Source organism: Podarcis vaucheri (assembly GCF_965113315.1).
Source record: "Podarcis vaucheri genome assembly, chromosome: 13".
In the NCBI taxonomy this organism is placed as follows: domain Eukaryota; kingdom Metazoa; phylum Chordata; class Lepidosauria; order Squamata; family Lacertidae; genus Podarcis; species Podarcis vaucheri.
The window spans coordinates 32,751,677-32,772,043 of NC_138751.1; the positions used below are offsets into that span (position 1 = coordinate 32,751,677).

The window sequence follows — 20,367 nt, forward strand, 5'->3', positions numbered from 1 at the left end:
GTAGGTCACTATACAATAGTATAGGTCAGGGGTCTGCAACCTTTAAGACAAAAAGAGCCACTTGGACCCGTTTCCGAAGGAAAAAAAACCTGGGAGCCGCAAAACTCGTCATTATAAAAATAACTTTTTTGTCACATTTTTATTATTTCTTTGTTTGACTCCTCAGAATTACTCCTCCTCATAGAAATAAACGTTAAATTAACAAGTTACCTTTTTGTGTGTGTGTGTTCTTCACTCCCCTTCAAAACAGTGACCAGCGTACATGCCCCTTACAATGTAGCGGGCAGGTGGGCGGGAAGGTGACGTCAGGACGGTGCGTGACTAACGCACGCACCGCCCCCATGTGACATCACAGCCAGTACAGCGCCCGCCACAGTGGGGAGTGTCGGGGCGCACAATGCGCCTCCTCCCCTCGCTAGTATCTGCCGTGGAGCCGTGGCAAAGGTGTAAAAGAGCCACATGCGGCTCCGGAGCCGCGGGTTGCAGACCCCTGGTATAGGTGAATTGTACAGTATGTTTCTTTCTACACAGTGTTGCTGTATAGCAGGAGTGGCAACAACTGATTGAAGTATGGAGAACAGCTGGAAAATGGTTTATCTGCAGCAGTGGATACAAGAGCAGAAGCCTTAAGTATTCCCTTTACAAGCCTGAAAAACTTTATCTAGAGATGAAAATTAAACCCTGGTTACAGACCTCTCAGATAAGGTTAGGGCAATTTTTGCAGGATGCCCTCTTTTTTTCTTTTCACCAGCCATTTACAGTGCAAGCCAAAGAATATTTATTCAGAAATAAGTTCAAATAATGTTTACTGAGAAATAGGTCCCACTGGACTTCTATGGAGTTTACCCAGTTAAGTGTGTTCAGGATTTCACTGTCCGTATTCTAATAGTTAAATCCTTTACAGATTTCAAATAGGCAGAGGAAGAGAATTGTGATATAGGGTTTTTCATACTAGCAATTTTCTCTGGTATTGGGAGCTCGTTTGTTCATCCCAAACTGTGGCATTCCCATGGTGCCCCATGTGCTGGAAAGACTTCCACTACAATTGCTGCAAAATAATTTTAGGGGCGATCTTACAGTTGCACGACTGCCTCACCTGGGATAATAAAGGAATGTTTGCTGGTGCTGTTGATGACTGTGCGTAATCCCTCCTCTCCCCTCCACCACTATTTTGTTCTGAAAGAGTGAAACTGACAACACTCCCCACTATTCACCACAGTAGACAAACTGACCCATGACACTGGCATCCATTTCATCAGGATTCTCCAGTCTTGCACTAAGGCAGCAGTGGCGGGAATGGGGGGGAAAGCCTTATCATTTTCACCATGTGTACATCAGCACTGGCATGCAGTGATTAACAAGTGCTGGTGAAATCGACAGTGCTTCTCCCTATCTCTGCACAGTGATTAGAGAAGCCTGGGTAAAACCAATAAAACTTGACAGTTTCCCTGGGGGTTCTGAAGGCTAGAGAAGGGAGGGTATCTTGTTAATTTCATCTATGTCCAGAAAAACAAGGAAAAGTCTTGTGGCACCTGAAAAGATTCTGGGTTGTTTTGGCTGCAAAAGAGCAACACAGTTATTATCCTGCTGTAAATCTATGTCTGGATACGAGTTTGTGATGCTGGAGCACCAAGGGAGAAGCTCCATGTTGAAAACAGCTTGCTGCGTCATCTTTTTATGTTGTCCTGCGCTCAAGATATTTCTCTCTCACTCTCTGGGATGCTTTTAATAGTGTTACACCAAACCCCTACAACAGGCATAGGCGAACTCTGGCCCTCCAGGTGTTTGGGACTACAATTCCCATCATCCCTGACCACTGGTTCTGTTAGCTAGGGATGATGGGAATTGTAGTCCCAAACATCTGGAGGGCCAGAGTTCGCCTATACGTGCCCTACAACCTTACAATCTTCAGCTGGTTGGGTTGGGGCCCACTCACTGGGCTGCGGCTTAACCTAAGGTGGGTCACAACAGAAGCACAACTACAACCACCACACAAAAATATGCTAAAAACAATAATTAAGAAATGGGGCTCCAATCATATCTGTGGGCTAGTGGTGGGCCCTTCGTCCGAAAAGCCTTAGACTGTGGAGAATATAGTGCTACTTTATTCCTTGTAGGTGTTGGGCTGTTTTTGCCTGCAGAATTCAGCCAGCCCCTCAGCCTCATCTTTAATAAAGGGGTCTCTGACCTTTTGGGGCCCAAGGGCACATTTGTGAGAGGCTTCTTACCAGCCTAATTTCAGAATGGAGACTGGTGTGAGAGAGGACCCTGTGAGCACCAGGGAAGGCCTCTGCTTTTGCATGTTTGTCATTTATCTGATCTATAGGGTTCCTTCTTTCCTCATCTCGGACCTTCTTAAAGCACTGCAGAATCCCAACCCTCCTCTTTTTGCTCCATTCCCAGCTCAGGCCTAGAGGTGTTGCAGATCCACACATGGGGGCTGGATAGCTGTGTGGCCCTTACTTCTTAACTGTCACCATTATGCAATCAGATCCTGGAGTTCCAGGGAGGCTGCTTCACTGTTTGAGTGCAAGTGTTAATATAGGCAAATACAGCTGTGTTTTTTGAAAGGGGGGGGGAGCAAAAGAGAGAGAGGCCTAGTGCCGGTGGAGATGGAGAGAGCTAACTGTCCTTCCAAAGGACTGCTTTCCTCTTTGCAAAGGAACTGGATAGTGTGCAATTGCCATTGAACATTGCTTGTGTTAGGATAGCATTAGTGGGGGGGGGGGGTTTCAGTGGTTTTTTGGTAAGTGTGTTGTTGTTGTCATCTGGAAGTAACTTCAGCAAGAACTTTAAATTGTCCAGATGCTGAATTCTGGGACCAGTAATAATTTTGGAATGCAAGAACAAAGAATTGTAGAATACGCAGGCACTGGATATGCCTTTGTGTTTGATCTGATCTGCTTGTAATTAGAAAGGCTGAAGGTTAAAATACATATTATAGACATATTAATATCTTTTTGCTGTTCACTCCCACCCCAGGTTGCACAGCGATTAACATTTTATTTTCTTCTTTTCTTACCTTCTTTGGTTTCTCGTGGTGGGAAACATGCTTCTCTTGAGTAGGTGACGCCGACCGGCTCCTTCTTCCCGCAATGAAAGAGCCACCTCCGGAATGGCGCGATGTCTTCTGGAGGCAAATAGGAAGTTGGGGCAGGCGATGGATGAGGATGGAGGGATGGGAAAGGAGCAGAAAAGAAAAGAAAATAAGAGCAAATAGGAAGAACAGTCCCCCTTGCTGGATCTTGGCTTGATGGTTTAGAATAACCTCTTTCATCTCAGATGTCTCCACTGACATTATTTTTGCACAGCAGGTTGCAAGACCCAGGTTCCTCAAAGGAATCAGAGCTCATTTTCAGCCAGTGGGGCTATGAACTAATTTCAGGGCACTTCCAGACAGACTGTTTAGTGAACATTGGTCCTGATATGTTTGTAGGGAGATCAGACAGCATTGGCTATTTAATGAACCTTCCTTCTGATTTGTTTGTAGGGAGGCTGGACGATGCTGCCTCAAAGCAAGTGTTACCCCACATTTTCCACTGCATTTTCCCTGTCACTTTCCTTACTGCAAAAAGTCTGGTCCTGTGAGGAAGCAGGTTTATTGCAAAAGAGCTCCAAATCAGCTAATTAGAGGTACCAGTCAGCTACTCTGAAGATCAGGGAAGTGGGACTCTGGGTGAGGGTGCTTAACCCTTCCCCCTCCATGCTCTTTCTTTCCCCAAGGGAAACAGCACACACTGAGGGCCCCTCCAGAGTGCTGTTTTATTGTTTGTGACAACACATTTGTGACATAATGATAGTGCATTAGTAGTGGATTAATTATGCTTTATTAGTTGTTTTGCTGTGCTTCCCCAAAGCTACCACATTTACCGCAATCTGGAGGAGTTGTTCCACAACCAAAGACGGACAAAAAAACCCAAAACGTTTGTGGTCATGGTTATAGGATTCCAGCAGGAAGTTACAGGAAATGTGTCGTTTGGAAATGAAGCAGTATGTCTGCCCCAAAACCTTTGCAGGCACAAGCAGTATTGAAAGCGGGATTCTCATATAACCGCCATGACAGCATCATGAGCACAAATCATCAGGAATGTGTAATAAAAAGGACGCCTGGAGGGGCCCTGAAACGGCTGTTAGCTCCTAATGCTGTTCTTCTTTTTTTCCATCTGATGAGGTGAATGGGAGCACAATTTATATTGGGGGTGGGGAGGAATGGGATGGAAGAGTTAAGAACACTCTCTCCAAGAGTGCCGTTCCCCTACCCTGATCTTCAAAGCAATTGCCTGGGGCTGCTAATTACTACCAAATTAAAATGAGACGTTCTAATTACATCACGTCTAGTTTGGCCCTCAGTTCCCTGGTCTAAACTTATGGATCAGAGGCAGATCTACTAAGAGGGAAAATAAGGTGGCAGATTTTGAGTAGCAGAGTGAGACAGATATGACCCCTGATATGTGGTCCACTGGCAATTCTCCTGAATAAGCTTAATTGAAACTGATGGGAGCTACACCCCCCCACCCAGCTTCTGTATACTGTATATTTCAACCAGATGAGTGCTAGAGAACTTCCCAGCAGATTTAGTGGGAGGTGTGGGTGCCATTTGGATTTTCTGCCTAAGCTTCCAAACAGTGTTAAAGCCAGCATCCATAGAAAGTAGTCCAAGGTGCCTTCTGCCAGGACTCAACAATTTGTGCAAGTTCACCTGCTGACAAGGAAAGCCTTTTCCTTAGCCCCAGTGAAATGGCGTCTCTCTGCACAAACTTGGGACTGCACTTCCTTTTGCTATCACTTCTCAGATTCCATCTCCCTGGCTTGGAAACTTAATCTATTGCTGGGGCTGAGCCCAGGCCCCAGGTGTGCCCTGGGAGTGGCTTCTACGTACCTACCTCACTGGGCTGTCAAAAAGACAAAGAAGATAAGCGATTGCAAAAGCAAATTTGCTCACTGCTATATAAACAGTTATTAATACTAAAGGTGAAAAAATGAAAATGAAATTGTGTTGTTGTCTCCTGCCAGCCACAAGAAAAGCTCTCAAGGTTGGCAAACAGCCAAACCTTAGCTTCAGGTAATCAGCCAAGCAGTGCACATCACCATGATTAACAAAAAGCAGGGTGTGGAGTTCTCTTGTTTGGCTCTGGAGAAGGGGCTGGTGTTATTAATCACTGAAGGTGGCAGTGCTGATAAATGCTCATGACTTTCTGATAGCTCTAGTTCCTGTCAGCTTGCCTTGGGCCCTTCCCTTCCCACCTTCCATTTGGGGCATCCAATGAGCCAGGGTCATCTCAGCATTTGACATTCATGGGTGCTGCTGTGGGTGCCGCCTCACTATCAAATACATATTTGCATAAATAGTAATTATTATTATTATTATTATTATTATTATTATTATTATTATTTATACCCCGCCCTCCCCAGCCAAGGCCGGGCTCAGAGCGGCTTACAAGCAATAATAAAAACAAGTTGAATGATTACAACTTGAAAACAAAATTAAAATACAACATTAAAATATTACAACATTAAAATAAAATGTAGCCTCAACGCAGGAGGAGAAGGAAAGAAAAAAAGAAAGAGAGGGAGGGAATCAAATTGGCTCCAAGCCAAAGGCCAGGCGGAACAGCTTTGTCCTACAGGCCCTGCGGAAAGAAATCAGATCCTGCAGGGCCCTGGTCTCATGAGGCAGAGCGTTCCACCAGGCCGGAGCCAGAGTTGAAAAGGCCCTGGCTCTGGTTGAAGCCAATCTAACTTCCTTAGGGCCCGGGACCACTAGGGTGTTGCTATTTGTGGACCTTGAGGCTCTCCGTGGGGCATACCGGGAGAGGCGGTCTCGTAGGTACGAGGGTCCTAGGCCGTGAAGGGCTTTAAAGGTCAAAAGCAGCACCTTAAATCTGACCCTGTACTCTACCGGGAGCCAGTGCAGTTTGAAAAGCACTGGGTGAATATGCTCCCATGGCAGAGACCCCATGAGGAGCCTCGCTGCAGCATTCTGCACCCGCTGGAGTTTCTGGGACAGCTTCAAGGGCAGCCCCGCGTAGAGCGAATTACAGTAGTCAAGCCTGGAGATGACCATCGCATGGATCACTGTGGCCAGGTCGGGGTGGGAAAGGTAAGGGACCAACTGCTTGATGCAGCTAAGGTGGAAAAATGTCGCCTTGGCTGTTGCTGTAACTTGCGCCTCCATGGAAAGGGAGGCGTCAATGATTACCCAAACTCTTAACAGAAGGCAATGGCACTAATTGGGTCCCCGCAAGAGAAGGGAGTTGGTCCTTCATCCCCATGCCATCCCGACCCAGCCATAGGACCTCTGTCTTTGAAGGATTTAGTTTCAATCGGCTCCCACGAAACCATCTAGCCACAGCTTCCAAGCATCTGGTCAGTGTGTTCGGGGCTGAGTCGGTGTGGCCATCCATCAGCAAATAGAGCTGAGTGTCATCAGCATACTGGTGACAGCCCAGCCCAAAGCATCGGATAATCTGGGCAAGGGGGCGCATAAAGATGTTAAAAAGCATCGGGGAGAGAATTGCGCCCTGTGGCACTCCACACACCAAGGAATGGCGTGACGACATTTCCCTCCCTAGTGCTACCCTCTGTCCCCGACCAGAGATAAAAGAGCACAGCCAGTTACGGGCTATGCCCTGTATCCCCACGTCTGCGAGGCGGTGGTCCAGAAGATCATGATCGACCATGTCAAAGGCCGCTGACAAATCTAAAAGGATCAGCAGTCCTGACCCGCCTCGATCCAGTTGTCTACGGAGATCATCTGTTAGGGCAACCAGAGCCGTCTCGGTCCCAAAACCAGGACGGAAACCGGACTGAAATGGATCTAAAGCCGATGTTTCCTCCAGAAACCTACCAAGCTGTTCAGCAACCGCTCTCTCAATTAACTTACCCAGATATGGAAGATTTGAAACTGGGCGGTAATTGGATAGGTCTAAGGGATCTAATGAAGTTTTCTTTAAGAGTGGACACACTACTGCTTCCTTCAGTTCCCCTGGGAATGTCCCCGTGTCAAGGGACAAATTGATAATTTCAACCAGGGGGGTCCGTGCAACATCTGGACACTCCCTAATCAGCCAAGACGGGCACGGATCAAAGAGGCAGGTGGTGGGCCTACCAACTTGGAGGGATCTATCCACATCAGCAGGGAGTATCTGATCGAAATGGTCCAACACTGGACCTGAAGTCAGTGTAGGCTGTAGCCTCTTTCTTTAAAACATGCACACAGACAGCACCTCCTGTAAAATGTCAACATTTGTCACATCTTTTTGGGACGAGAAGCAACTCACTGATTCAAGCTTTCAACACATAGATCTGCCCATTCACTGAAATTATTCTGGTTGCTTCAGCCCATGGAAATCCATTTGGACACTATCAGGCAGAGAGTCTTTTCTGTGGTGGGGCCCAGCCTTTAGAATCAACTCCTCCTAGACACCAGACAAGCACTGACCCCGACTGGTTTTAGGAGCTTCTGAAAGACTCATTATTTTCTTAGGCATTTGAGTTGCATGCCATCTCAATCTCCAATCGATGCAAGATTCCAGGGGCTCCAGGTGGCTTACCCAGGGTCCACGTTTCCGGCACAGAGCCTCTGCCTTCTTCATGCCTTTCTTAATGGGTCATCACCTTTTTTTTGTTTTGTTTTCCTAATGGCTCACCATCCCAGGCAATTTCCTGGTCTGGAAACTGGCCTGGCTTATACTGTAAAATTTGCCTTGATTAAATTCTGACACTTACTGAGTCCAGGAATTTAGACTTGTCTAGCACCCACAAATAAGTATTATCTTATGTGGACATAGTATATTTTCTGGTTTCATTGTGCTGATTTTACCATGATTGTTGCAAACCACCCTGGGATTTCTAATGTAGGGTAGAATAGAAATGTTTTAATGAATAAACATAAAATAAAGATTATTAGTGGGGGGGACACTGCAAAGCTGGGGTAGTACCACAGGCAATGAACTCACCATGACCACCTCTAAAATGCTAAAAAGGTATCAAGATGAAGGGATCTTAATTAACCTGGTATGGGGAGAACCTAGTAGTTCATTCAGTCAATTCTTCCAGCTCCCTCTAGAAACACAGGCTGTCTTGATCTGTGCTAGGCTTTGCCTTAGGGTTTAACTAGGGCCAAACTGCACATGATTAGGGCAGCCATGATTTTTTACTTACAGATCTGCCCCATTCCATTAGAAAGCCAGAGCTGGACCACCCCACAATGGGAGGAACCATGTGCTTTAAATGTATGGTTGATGCACACTTAAGGCAAGAGGCAAACACGAAGGATGCAGAGTGGTGGTGATTCAGGTAGATGAATATGGCTGGAACGGGAATGTAAATGCATCCCGATCTACCAGAGGTGAATCAGGTTTTGCAGTCTCCATGCAACTTATGCTGCCCAAAACCTGTTGGACAAAATACATGTGTGTGTACTATCACTGGAAGCAAAGCCTTTATAGTATTTAAAGAACCCTATTGTTTACCCTTGCTACATAGTGTTGAAGCGATTTGGGGCTTTATAGGTCAGTCAAAACCATTTACTGTCAACTAATAGTCCAGCACCTGCAACCTTTCCTTTAAAACCAGGTGCCATTGGCCATGGCTTCTGCTGTAGCCGCAACCCCATCACTCTCCTTTGTCGGAATAGTGGGTGTCTCTCTTCTTCATTGTTTCATTTGCTATTTTGTGAGTGAACACCTGGGTGCACCTGAAAACCGAAGACAGAGTCAGACCACTGGGCCCAGCTAGTCCAGTGCTGCTTACTTGGGTGGTGACTTTCCACGCTGAAGTCAGTGTATGTTTAGAACGGTATAGAGCATTCTTCCCCAGCACCACTGACTGACAAATCTTCCATCCTCTAGGTGCCAGGGATTGTACCAGGGGTATTTTATAAACAAAGTGTGTTCTTTACCGTGCTTTTGGATTTGGAATAAAACTATCTATTTTTTCTTGTTGCTCAATCCTAGCACCTGCTCTGTGCTTTTGGGTTTTGATGATGACGAGGGACTCACCATTTTATTGAAGTGGTACTTGCAGTAGCCACAGTATTTCACATTGTCGACTTCCAAGACTTCTTCTTCACACAGGAGCCCAGCCATCTGAGCACTGAAACGAAGAAACAAGGTGGTTGTGTGAGCCGAGCCCAGGGCAGCACAGATTGTGGCAGAGGGACCAGAGCAGCCAGGTTCCCCCCTCTTTCTGTACCAAGCACAGAAGCTTATTGCTCTCCTGCTCTATTGTTAGCTTCTCAGAATGGGCAAATAAAACCATTAGGATAAATTATCTACTCTGGGGGTGAAGAACCAAACCCCTCAAGGGCCAAACCCCTCTATCCTTGGGAATTTCCTCAGGCCTCTGAAGCCACACCCCATACTTCAAGGAGGGTATGAAGCAGGGGTGGTGAGAAGTGTGGCCTGGGGAGAATTGAGTCCCAAGGGCCAGACAGAGAGGGCTGGGGGCCGCATTTGGCCCCCAGGCCTGAGGTTCCCTACTCCTGGTCTGTATGGTTTGAGTTCATGTGTGGATGGTGATCTTGACAAACCTTTGGATAAATGGCACATCCAAAGCTCAGTTCTTTGAAGTGTTATGATTACTGGGGTGAGGGAACAGATACCGGTATTTATTTTTGTGCATTATCTATTTCTTTAGGGGAAAAAACCATAAAGACATCAACAATATGTCCATGTGGCTCTCATAAAATAGTAGGTGAAAAACGTTTAAAATGGATTGAAGAGGGAAGATAAGGCAGGAAGGAAGGCAACTGAGAAGGTTCAAAGTTTCAGCAGGAAGCAACCAAAGAATCTGTGAAGTCCCTCATCGTAACTCACTCACGCAGGCTTATCTCATGACTATGAATCCAAAACTGACATGACAAAATTGTTGGGTTTGGAAACAGGGACCAGGGAGGAAGGAAGTGACCATTAAACAGACACAATCATGGACTCACCAGGTGACATGGAAGGCTTGCCGACAGCCGTGACGGTTGCAAGTCATGCAAGCTCCAGAGGCTGCTTTGCTCTCCCTGCCCTGCTCTTCACAGATGTAGCAAGTCTGCAACAATAGGAGGCACAACATAGACGGTGTGCATTACACACTGTGGTGAGCATACTGTGAGAGCCAAAATAATAATAAAAATGTACCTGATTGTTTTTGGGATGACAACAACTTGTCAGCAGATAAATTTAAAAAGCATAGGAGAGCATAGGAGATGGGGAAATCAAAATAGGACAGTCTGTGGAAGAGGCAGAAACGGGATGCTGAGGGAAAGCATTGTATGTGCATGTCTCTTTTACCTTGCTGAACCGGTCGTGGGGTACATACTGGAGGACGATTGGCTCCATGGTGAGAACATTAGCAAATTGCACCTCAGGGATGTACAGAGCGCAGACGACATGGGCCCAGCCTAAGTGAAGGACAAGACAACAACAGTATAGGTGGAAAAGCCCAGAGAGGCTTGAATCAGGCAAACATAGAGTAATTGGCTTCTGTCTCCAGTGGGAGGCAGCAGTGGGGTGGGACTGGGAGAGACCTTTAGGAGACTCAGTTTTCACTGTGGAAATAAACTTGTATACCTCAGATCCCTGGTGAAGGCTAACCTTGCAATGCCCTTCAATACAAATACAAACAAATCCTTCCATGTTGAAAGCTGAGAGAAGGGTTCTGGCCTTAACCTCTCCCTGACATGAAGTTTTCTATGTGTAGAAAATAAAAAAGGGTGGTTGGTGGTATACAAAGGAGCATTCAGTCCTGCAAGTCCCCACGTGTGGTCACAAGTTGCATAGCCCAGACACAGGCTTATCACCTCAGTGAAAATTAGGCTAGCATCCATAGCATTCCCAAGACCACTAAATGACCACATTTCCTTTCCCACACACCCCTAATCATCTTTCCCTCGCTAGTAGCTCTAATATAACCATTATGGTGTGTGTGTGTGTGTGTGTGTGTGTGTGTGTGTAAGGCTGCAATTTTGTGGCGAGAAACTATGTTCTTATGTTTACGAACGTAAGAATAGCCCCGCTGAGTCAGGCAAGTGGCCCAGGTATTCCAGCATCATGTTCTCACTGTGGCAAGCCAAATGCCTATGGGAAGCTCACAAGAAGGAGCTGAGCGCAACAGCACTCTCCGAGACAGAAGAAAAACATTATGGTTAGAAACCATTGCTAGCTTTCTCCCGCATAAATTTGTCTAATCTTGTTTTAAAGCGATCCAAGTTGGTAGCCATTACTACCCCATATTGTGGCTGGAAGGGGGTGGGGGCCTACTGAGGCCTGGGCCTGAGAAGAGGCCTATCATCCCCATCTTGGCTCTCACTTCACTTCACTGGGCACCGCACCAAGGCAGGATACGTGCAGCCATAGTTCCTTGAAAGGGGCCTCCCTCCCCACACTATACAAGGGTCCGTGGTAACCTGAAGTCAGCCCTGACTGGTTTGTGTCAGCATTTGGGTCGAAAACCTTAAAGGCTGCGGCCTGCAGGGCTACCATGAACTGGCTGCCTGGTCCTGCTATGTGAGAAAGCAGATATTCCATGAGGGACAGGGGAAGAGGAGTCTGTTTTTAAAAGCCTGGATTATATGCACAGTGGCTTCATATTAAACCAGAAGGCAACGCTGAAAACTTGGATGCATTTGTTCCTGTGATCTGGAGGATTTTTAAACACACATGCAAGCAGGGTGATGCATATATGGCACAAGGCCTATCACATATTCAGTCACAGTAAATTAACTGTGCAGTCCCATTCGCTGAAACTCCACGCCACACCAGGGCTGGTCCTCCAACTACTAGTGTGGTCAATTGTCAGGAATGATGGGAGTTCCTGGTTCCTTATCCCTCAGTCTTTCTGCCCCCGCACTCAGTCTAGGACAGTGTTTCTCAACCTTGGATCTCCAGATGTTGTTGGACTACAATTCCCATCATCTGGTCCTGCTAGCTAGGGATGATGGGAGTTGTAGTTCAACAACATCTGAGGACCCAAGGTTGAGAAAGGCTGTTCTAGGAGAAACCTGCTAGAGGTCCATGTTTTGGAGCTTCACCAGGGAACTTACATATGCACTAGCCATTAACCCTAAGTTACCCAAAAGTAGATGAGCATGCCCTCCTCAACTGAGTTCCTGTGCAAATTCTGGGCTGTCCCTGCCACCTTACAATGGGATGCTCACCTCCATTATCAGTCCGCTTCAACGCTCCATCCTTGTGGGGACACAGCTCGCACCTCTGAAAATTAAAGAGAAAGGTTAGGACTTCTATATAATAATGATAATACTAAAACATGTGTATAGCACACTCCAGATATTAGGCTACATACTAGGCTACATACACACCCAGAAAAAGAATTCTGGGAACTGAAGTTTACCTGTCACAGAGCTATGATTTCAAGCACCCCTAACAAATGACAGTTCCCAGGATTCTCTGCAGAGGTGCGTGCTTTAAATGTATGGTGTTTGCATCGTTGTTACCCTTATAATAACCCTGTCGGGTAAGACAATATGACTGTCTCCCATATTGCAGTTGTTGTTGGGGGTGGGGGAAGAATGGCTTGTCTAAGGCTACCTGGTGAGATCATGGAAGAGCCTAGATTTGAACTGAAGGCATTCTTGTTCGTAGATTGATTGATTGATTGATAGATTGATTGATTTTGGCCATTGCATAGGTATTTTCACTTGCATCAACCATGGCAATATGATGAACAATACAGGCAGTGCTGAGAAAACACACACACACACACACACACACACACACACACACAGACAGCTATAGAACAAGTGAAACAAATTTTTAAAATTTGGATGAAATAACTATTATCCATGCCTTTTTTTTACACCTCCAGCTCAACTTTTCCTGAAAGTTCCTATTGTCATATCATTGAACAAATGGGTTATCTCTAATGGAATAATTTATCATTAACTGACAACAACAGTAAAGAAGTTGTATAAACCATCTCCGATTTTGTAAGCACTGTACACATATTTTTTTCCAAAAATGCCCCTGCCCACAGGCACATAACATAACAGACATGATGCAAAAGGAAAAAAGGAAGAGTGATCTCCTTTACCAGCTGATGGATTGGGTCAGGCTGCTCTTTCCCTTGGCATGATTTTTAATCTTAAAAAAGTCAGAAATCATTTGAGATGATGGCAATGGGCCCACGTGCAATATGCTGATGCGGCGTATGCTGTGGCCTATACTGCAAAGGCTAAATCTCTGCATGTGGTATGTGGGACAAGGTGGGTGAGTTGGACTTTGTTTCCCTTTCGTTTCTGTGGTTCTAGAACATCCAGTTTTGCCAGAGAGATAGCTCCTGCTCCACACTATCCCACTGAAGTGGACTACTGGCAAATCCTGCTGCCACAGCTGCTGTTCTCAACACAAACCTCTCTTGCCTGGCAACTGGGGCATTAGAAAAAAAATCAAACCTTAGCAGGGCAGATTTGGAACATAAGGCCACCAGTTGCTGACCCTCCATTCTATAATATAACAACACGGAACGCTTTCTAACACAACTAGGGAAGGAATTTTATCTTTTCCAATGCGAGCTTAACATGATCCACATCTCCTGGACTATTGTGCGGATCCTGTAGCTTTCTCTCTCTCTCTCTCTCTCTCTCTCTCTCTCTCTCTCTTTTAATTTGAAAAGTTTTTATTATTAAAATAATTCAGCATTAATACACACATATTACGAATATACAAGCATACAAACATACATTTCATACAATCCTTAGAGATGGTCAAAGCTTTCTCACTTCCTGAATGTTTTGGTACAACTCTTGGTCCAAAAAAAGTATCAAACATGAGAAAACACATTTAAAATATGTCTTTAAATATGCATTTATATGAGAATCTTCATACATATTTTTTTTAAACCATAGCAAAGCAGGTTTATGGTTGAACATGTGCAGAAGCAACATGGATGGGAAATAGCCTGCATTAAAAGTGGTGATTGGTTCAGTTCCAAAGGTGGCTTCTCTGGAGATGTCTTTGTAGCAGCTTTTCACTAGACTCCATTTCCTGCATCACAGACTTTCCTATCCAGAAGTTGCACTACACCCCTAAATTCAGATTAACTCCCTGGTGCTCCATAGTGTCAAGGTGGTATATTGACCTCTGGTTTATTCAAGTGGCTGAGCCTTAATGAAAGGGGACGGGCTTTGCTCAAGTTAAAATGTGGGGCAGGGCTCATTGAGCTATTACTTCTGGGGGGCTCTCCCCTATCCTTTGGACCTGATCCTGGTTGCAAGGTGTCCTTCTGAAATTGCACATGTGAACATATGCAAATGCACACCCTAAAAAACTACCCCACACAAGCTGGTTTGGACGGAGGAGGGGGGTTGCCACCAGCCACTACAAGCAGCGGAGGAAAGCAGCAGTGATGGGGGTGGGGAGGAAGAGGCAAGTGTCTCGGAAAGATCTTTGGTGGGCTGCCTTTTGAGGGATGGAGGTCTAGGGATTCAGGCCTGCTACTGCAAAGGATGCACTTGGAACTCAGAGAGACAGAAGAAGAGCAGGCAGGGGGCCTTAACATTGGGAAATTTGCACTTGAAAAGGTCCCTCCATCCCTTTCGGATCAAAGCGCCTCTCCCACCACACTATTAGCAAAGCTCTGATCATTAGCAGGAAGGGTTAAACAGCTCTGCCAGCCAGCCCACCCACCCCTTGGAAGGCTTTAATATCCCTGCTGTAACATGACTGTTAAAGCCTTCACATGATTCCCCCCCCCACTTCCCTCCCTCCCTTTCCCATAAGTTGCCCTCCAGCCAGTCGTCTCAAAGGGCCAGCCAGACAATTCCTTTACAAAGCAAACAGAGCTTTAGCACTTCCTTCATCTAATGGAGCACAGCATCCCCAGGGGGCTTTGGGAATGCAAGGAAGAATGAGAATGAGTGTGTCATTCCTAAAATGAGGAGCAGCTGGGACTCAGCCCATCTGGACATTTGGAAGCTGTTTAGTCTCAGACATTTGGGATCCAGCTGCGGTTATACAGGGGCAAGCACTCTGCACATGCCCAGAGGCATTTGTGCATGTATTACAGCTCTATATATCACCAGGAATACAGGTGCTGGTAGACTGAGCCCTAGCACAAATTGAGCTTTGGGTTCAGTTTGAATTAGTGCTTGGCCCCAGAAACTATTGCCAACACATAGCTCTGGAAGAAATGAATGCGTGTTCATTTGTGTGGCCATAACCAGCTTATGGCTGGGGACTTATGGAACATGCAATTGCTGTGCCTCTAGGATTTTCGGGGGGGGGGGTTATATCCAAGCAGCTGTGGGGCTAGAACTACCTGTACTGTCTGCAACCCACCCCTTCCCTGGCAAAACCTGCAGAAATCTTTGTGGAAACAGATCTTCACAAGTTCAGCCTCCATCTCCAATGCTCTCACCTTCAAACGAGGCCAGGTGTAACTTCCTACTTATAAAAGCTGGGGATGGGTACCAAAGTACAAAATCCCAGAACCTTGTATCACTTGAGAATGGTGTGCTTGTTTTTAAAAACATTACTTTCCATACAAAGAATCCACACAGAATTGACCCAAATCAAAGTAATCCAGCACCTTAAAAATGGAAAAATGGGAAATCAACATAAAGAGATATATGTATCTAGGGTTGCCATACGTCTGGAATTTCCCAGACATACCTGGAATACTGCTGTCGGAAGATGTGTCTAGCTGGAAATCGGCAAAATGTCTGGGAAAATCCAGACGTATGACAAACCATGTGGGCAGTGCCATTTCTGGTGATTTTACTTTTTAAAAGCTCAAAAACGTACGTTTTTACAACTTTGGAATTTTTGGAAAAAAATAATAACAATCACTTTCTGAAATGGCAACCCTAGTATTGCTGTATGAAAGTATGCTAAGTGTCAGGTTATAAAAGGACACACAAGGGTGTGTACAGGAACACATGCAAATCATGGTTCACTATTTTTCTCTCCTAAAGTTCAAGCCTGGCTTTCTCCTGCTTTCACAAAGCATTTGACAAATGGACTGGCCAGCAAACTGAATGGCAATTCAGTAGCATTTTGCCGTTTCTGCCATTCTTCAGGAAAGCTGGCTACCCTATTAAAAAATTTTAAGTGCCAGACAAGAAATTCCCTTTTACTGAGTCAGACTACTATAGTCTATATTGACTATTCAGACAGGAATTTTCTCTGGCCCAATCTCAATATTCTAGGGACTGAACCCAGGATTTTCTTCATCAGCGATGCGGAACCTGTGGCCATCTATATGTTGTTGGGTTCCAGCATCCATAAGTCACAACCAGCATGGATGATGGATAGGACAGATGGGAGTTGTAGTCCAAAAACTACAGGTTCCTGATCTAAATGCAAAAGCTTTCTATCTTCTGTATGTCTACTCAGAAGCTAAATTTAATGGGCCTAACTGCATATCCCATCATACTTACTGAGGAGATAGTCCAAATGATTCAGGAGCGATGTATGAATAAATATGCATAGGACTATGCTGAAGGTCTTTTAATTCTGATTCACCCATAGTGCTGACCAGCTTGGCTGTGAATCCTTGAACACTTGCTCCCTGCCTTGCATGCCTTTTCCCACCTGGCCTGGGAGGGTGGGACCATTTTGGCTGTCTCTTAGTGCAGACTCAGGTCATCAAACCTTAGCTTCCACAGCTGCCACCTGCCATGAACCACAATAGGCAGCAACAGCAGCAGATATGTTCTGTGCCTTTGATAACATCTTATTCTCTTGCTAATTATGCTGCTTTAAATGTGCATTTTATATTTACTTCCTTTAGTAATGTTTACTTTTGAACTGTTTTGGGTAATTTTTATGGTTGTTAACTTTGCTGTGTTAAATGTGCATTTTGTAGTTGACCTTTATAATGTTTTCTTTTGAAATCTTTAAGGTAATATTTTAGTTTCTTGTTAGTTATGTTGCTTTGAAGGTATACTTTATATTTGGCATTTTCTTCAATAATGTTTATTCAGGGTTTTTTATTTATTTGATGTTTAAATGTGTTATAAACCACTTTGAGATTTTCCCCTTAAAAATATAAAGTGGTATAGAAATGAAAATAATAATAATAATAATAATAATAATAATAATAATAATAATGGGTCTTGAACTTTGTTTTATAGCCATGGGTTTAGGCAAGAGTCCCAACTGTGCCATTTATTAAACAGGCAAAGGTAAAAGGGTAAAGGACCCCTGGACGGTTAAGTCCAGTCAAAGGTGACTATGGGGTTGCAGTGCTCATCTTGCTTTCAGGCCAAGGGAGCCGGTGTTTGTACACAGACAGCTTTCCGGGTCATGTGGCCAGCATGACTAAACCACTTCTGGCACAATAGAAGACCATGACGGAAACCAGAGCGCATGGAAATGACATTTACCTTCCTGCCACAGCAGTACTTATTTATCTACTTGCACTGGCATGCTTTCAAACTGCTAGGTTGGCAGGAGCTGGGGCAGAGCAATGGGAGCTCACCCCATTGATGGATTCGAACCACCAACCTTCCAATCAGCAGGCCCAAGAGGCTCAGTGGTTTAGACCACAGCACCACCCACGTCCCTAAGTGACATTATATTCAACCCCCTTCTTTAAAAGCAGTGGGCAAGCAGAATCCCTTTTTTAAATACACAGAACTGATTTCCCGCAAACTCTGTCTAGGAAAGAATATGATACATCTAAAAAGAACATGTGGTTAGTGAACTTGTACAAAAGGCTTAGTGCTTAAATTATGTACTTCTGTACTCAATCAAAGACATGAAAGCTTCTCAGGGTTTTTTTGTTTTTAAGTATACACACAGAGAGAGAGTGAGAGAGCACTTTGATAATGAATCAAGCTTTGCAAGAACATCGGAAGTGATTACACATAATGTCAGCTTTTTTACACAAATCTATATACATCAGATCTAGCATGTGCAAACACTGTTAAAACCTCTCTCCATAAGCTAGGTCAGGGGTCAGCAAACTTTTTCAGCAGGGGGCTGGTCCACTGTCCCTCAGACCTTGTGGGGGGCCGGACTATATGGGGGGGGATGAACAAATTCCTATGCCCCACAAATAACCCAGAGATGCATTTTAAATAAAAATACACATTATACTCATGTAAAAACACCAGGCAGGCCCCACAAATAACCCAGAGATGCATTTTAAATAAAAGCGAACGTTCTACTCATGCAAAAAAATGCTGATTCCTGGACTGTCCACGGGCCGGATTTAGAAGGCAATTGGGCCGAATCCTGCCCCTGGGCCTTAGTTTGCCTACCCATGAATGGAATGCAGTAAGTCTGAGGCACCAAATAACAGCTACATAGTTAATGAAGCAAAAAAGAGAGAGACCTCCCACAACTGCAGGAACAGGCTCTCAAGTGGACATCAGATTGCTCTTGCATTAGGATTACCTGAGCCACACACTCTGTTCCTCCACCCGATGTATGTTTAATCAAAATCCCTCCAGGGCACCTTATCATTTAACTAATGCTTCATCCCAAAAAACAAAATCTCATCAACAATGGTGTGTGGATCACGTTACTTAGTCATGTGACAAGCAGCAGATGGAACCAATTTTTATTTACTCAGAAGAAATCTGAGCCACAGGATGCCTTGTCTGTGTGCATCTGTTCCTTCCAAGCTCAGTTGCTGCACCTCGCAAGGCTCCGCTGAACTGGGGGAAATGGGAAGTCGCCCCAGCGAGTATAACAAACAGAGCAGTCTTATTTTCACCCTTCCAAACAGAAGCAGCAGTTATGCCCACTCTGCCACAATAGCTCAGGGCTCATCTCATCCATACTGCCGCTTGTCTCGTGTCTAGAATGCACGAGTCTGCAGGGAATTATTTCCCTTACGCTGTGTTTTTGAGAAAGGAGTCTGAGCAATTTTGCCCCCCTGCTTTCCCCTGGAAAACCCACTCTCTGGCGCTAAATGAGAGCAAACATCAACCTGGAGAAAACCCAACTGACATTTGCTCCCATTCAGAGGGTTTTCCCATTGGGAGCTTTTCTGACAGGCTTGGGAGGAAACAGCGTCTCAAATTCCTAGCAGAGGGCATCAAACTTCAAGGTGGCCGCTGAAGTTGCCATTTCAGGGTGCATAGACAGCATTGTTATATAGTTTAGTCACTAGGTGGCACTGGACTTAGTTGTAGCCAGGTGGAGTCAGGTGTTTCTTATCAAAGAATCATAGAGTTGGAAGGGACCATGGGGGTCATCTACTCCAATCCCCTTGCAACACAGGGATCTTTTGCCCAGTGTGGGGCACGAACCCACAACCCTGAGATTAGGGTTCTACCGACTAAACTATCCCTTCTTGGTGTTATAAGGATTTAGAGAACTGGAACCCACATAACCTTGATTTGTAACTGGGTTGGTTGCCCTTGTGGGCTGTTCTGTTTTTCTTTAAGGGAGACAATAAAGTTCTTATCTAGCTTCCTGACTTTGGTGTCTTCTGACCCCAGTGTTCTTCATCCTTAGGTCCCCAGGTGTGAATAGACTAAAACTCCCATCATCCCCTGCCAGCGTGGTCAATGGTTTAGGCAGCAGTGGCTGCCCACCAAAATTGATGAGATAGAGCAGGCATAGGCAACCCCCGGCCCTCCAGATGTTTGGGACTACAATCCCCATCACCCCTAGCTAACAGGACCAGTGGTCAGGGATGATGGGTGTTGTAGTCCCAAACATCTGGACGGCTGGAGTTTGCCTATGCCTGGGGTAGTGTGTAGGGACCCTAAACAGCATATGGATCTGCTAGGTCTGCTCAGCCTCCTATGACAGTGGATACAGCTGCCACCTGATTTTTTTAAAAATCCTGTGGTACTCCTGTGTCTTTAATATCCATTTCATTTGGGGAAACGGAAGCTTTTCACAGCATGGAGAGATGCATTTACATGCTGCCTACTCATGTATGCAGATCAAAACCACAAGAGCAAAAACCAATGGAAAAAGTTGGCAACTCTAAGGGTGGGAGGGACATTATTGGGGATGTGCAAAATTAAATGACCAAGGGGGAAAAAAAGGAAAGACTATTTGTCCCCTTTTAAAAACACAGCTATGATGTAGTGAAATAAGCAGAATGGAAGGCGAGAGGTGGGAGGGGCCCTGAATTTTGGGCACCGCAGAAATTTTAAACACCTCCTAGCACATATAAAGTCATTGCTGTTGTTGTTGTTTTTTAGAATAATAGCCACTCAATGTATAGAGCTAGAGAGAAAATGTGAAATATAGGTGCTCCTGCAATACAGGGGGTCACATGAGGTAAAAAATAAATAAATGCAGACAGGGAGTGCTACTTCTGTGCCCACCTCAGATAGTGACCCTAGAACCAGGTCTGCATAGGTGTGGAGAAACTGGCAAATTATGTAGGCACCAGTGCCAACCATTTAGTTGCCTAGTGCTCACTGGCCTCAGCCTCCACCTTCAGAGG

The 20,367-nt window shown here is 45.2% G+C and overlaps 1 protein-coding gene across 6 annotated transcripts in view; it reads right to left on the minus strand.

The window, feature by feature from the left end:
* MLLT6 (MLLT6, PHD finger containing) overlaps positions 1 to 20,367 on the minus strand; it is a 109,535-nt gene that overhangs the window by 68,567 nt on the left and 20,601 nt on the right. For 4 of the 6 annotated variants that reach the window (XM_082197180.1, XM_082197181.1, XM_082197183.1 and 1 more), the window contains exons 3-7: positions 12,149 to 12,203; positions 10,284 to 10,393; positions 9,938 to 10,041; positions 9,003 to 9,096; positions 3,023 to 3,130 (exon numbers count right to left, since the gene is read on the minus strand). In XM_082197180.1, coding sequence (XP_082053306.1) covers positions 3,023 to 3,130; positions 9,003 to 9,096; positions 9,938 to 10,041; positions 10,284 to 10,393; positions 12,149 to 12,203 — 471 coding nt within the window. The remainder of the gene's footprint in view (positions 1 to 3,022; positions 3,131 to 9,002; positions 9,097 to 9,937; positions 10,042 to 10,283; positions 10,394 to 12,148; positions 12,204 to 20,367) is intronic. The other 2 variants (XM_082197182.1, XM_082197179.1) reach the window with 1 other exon arrangement.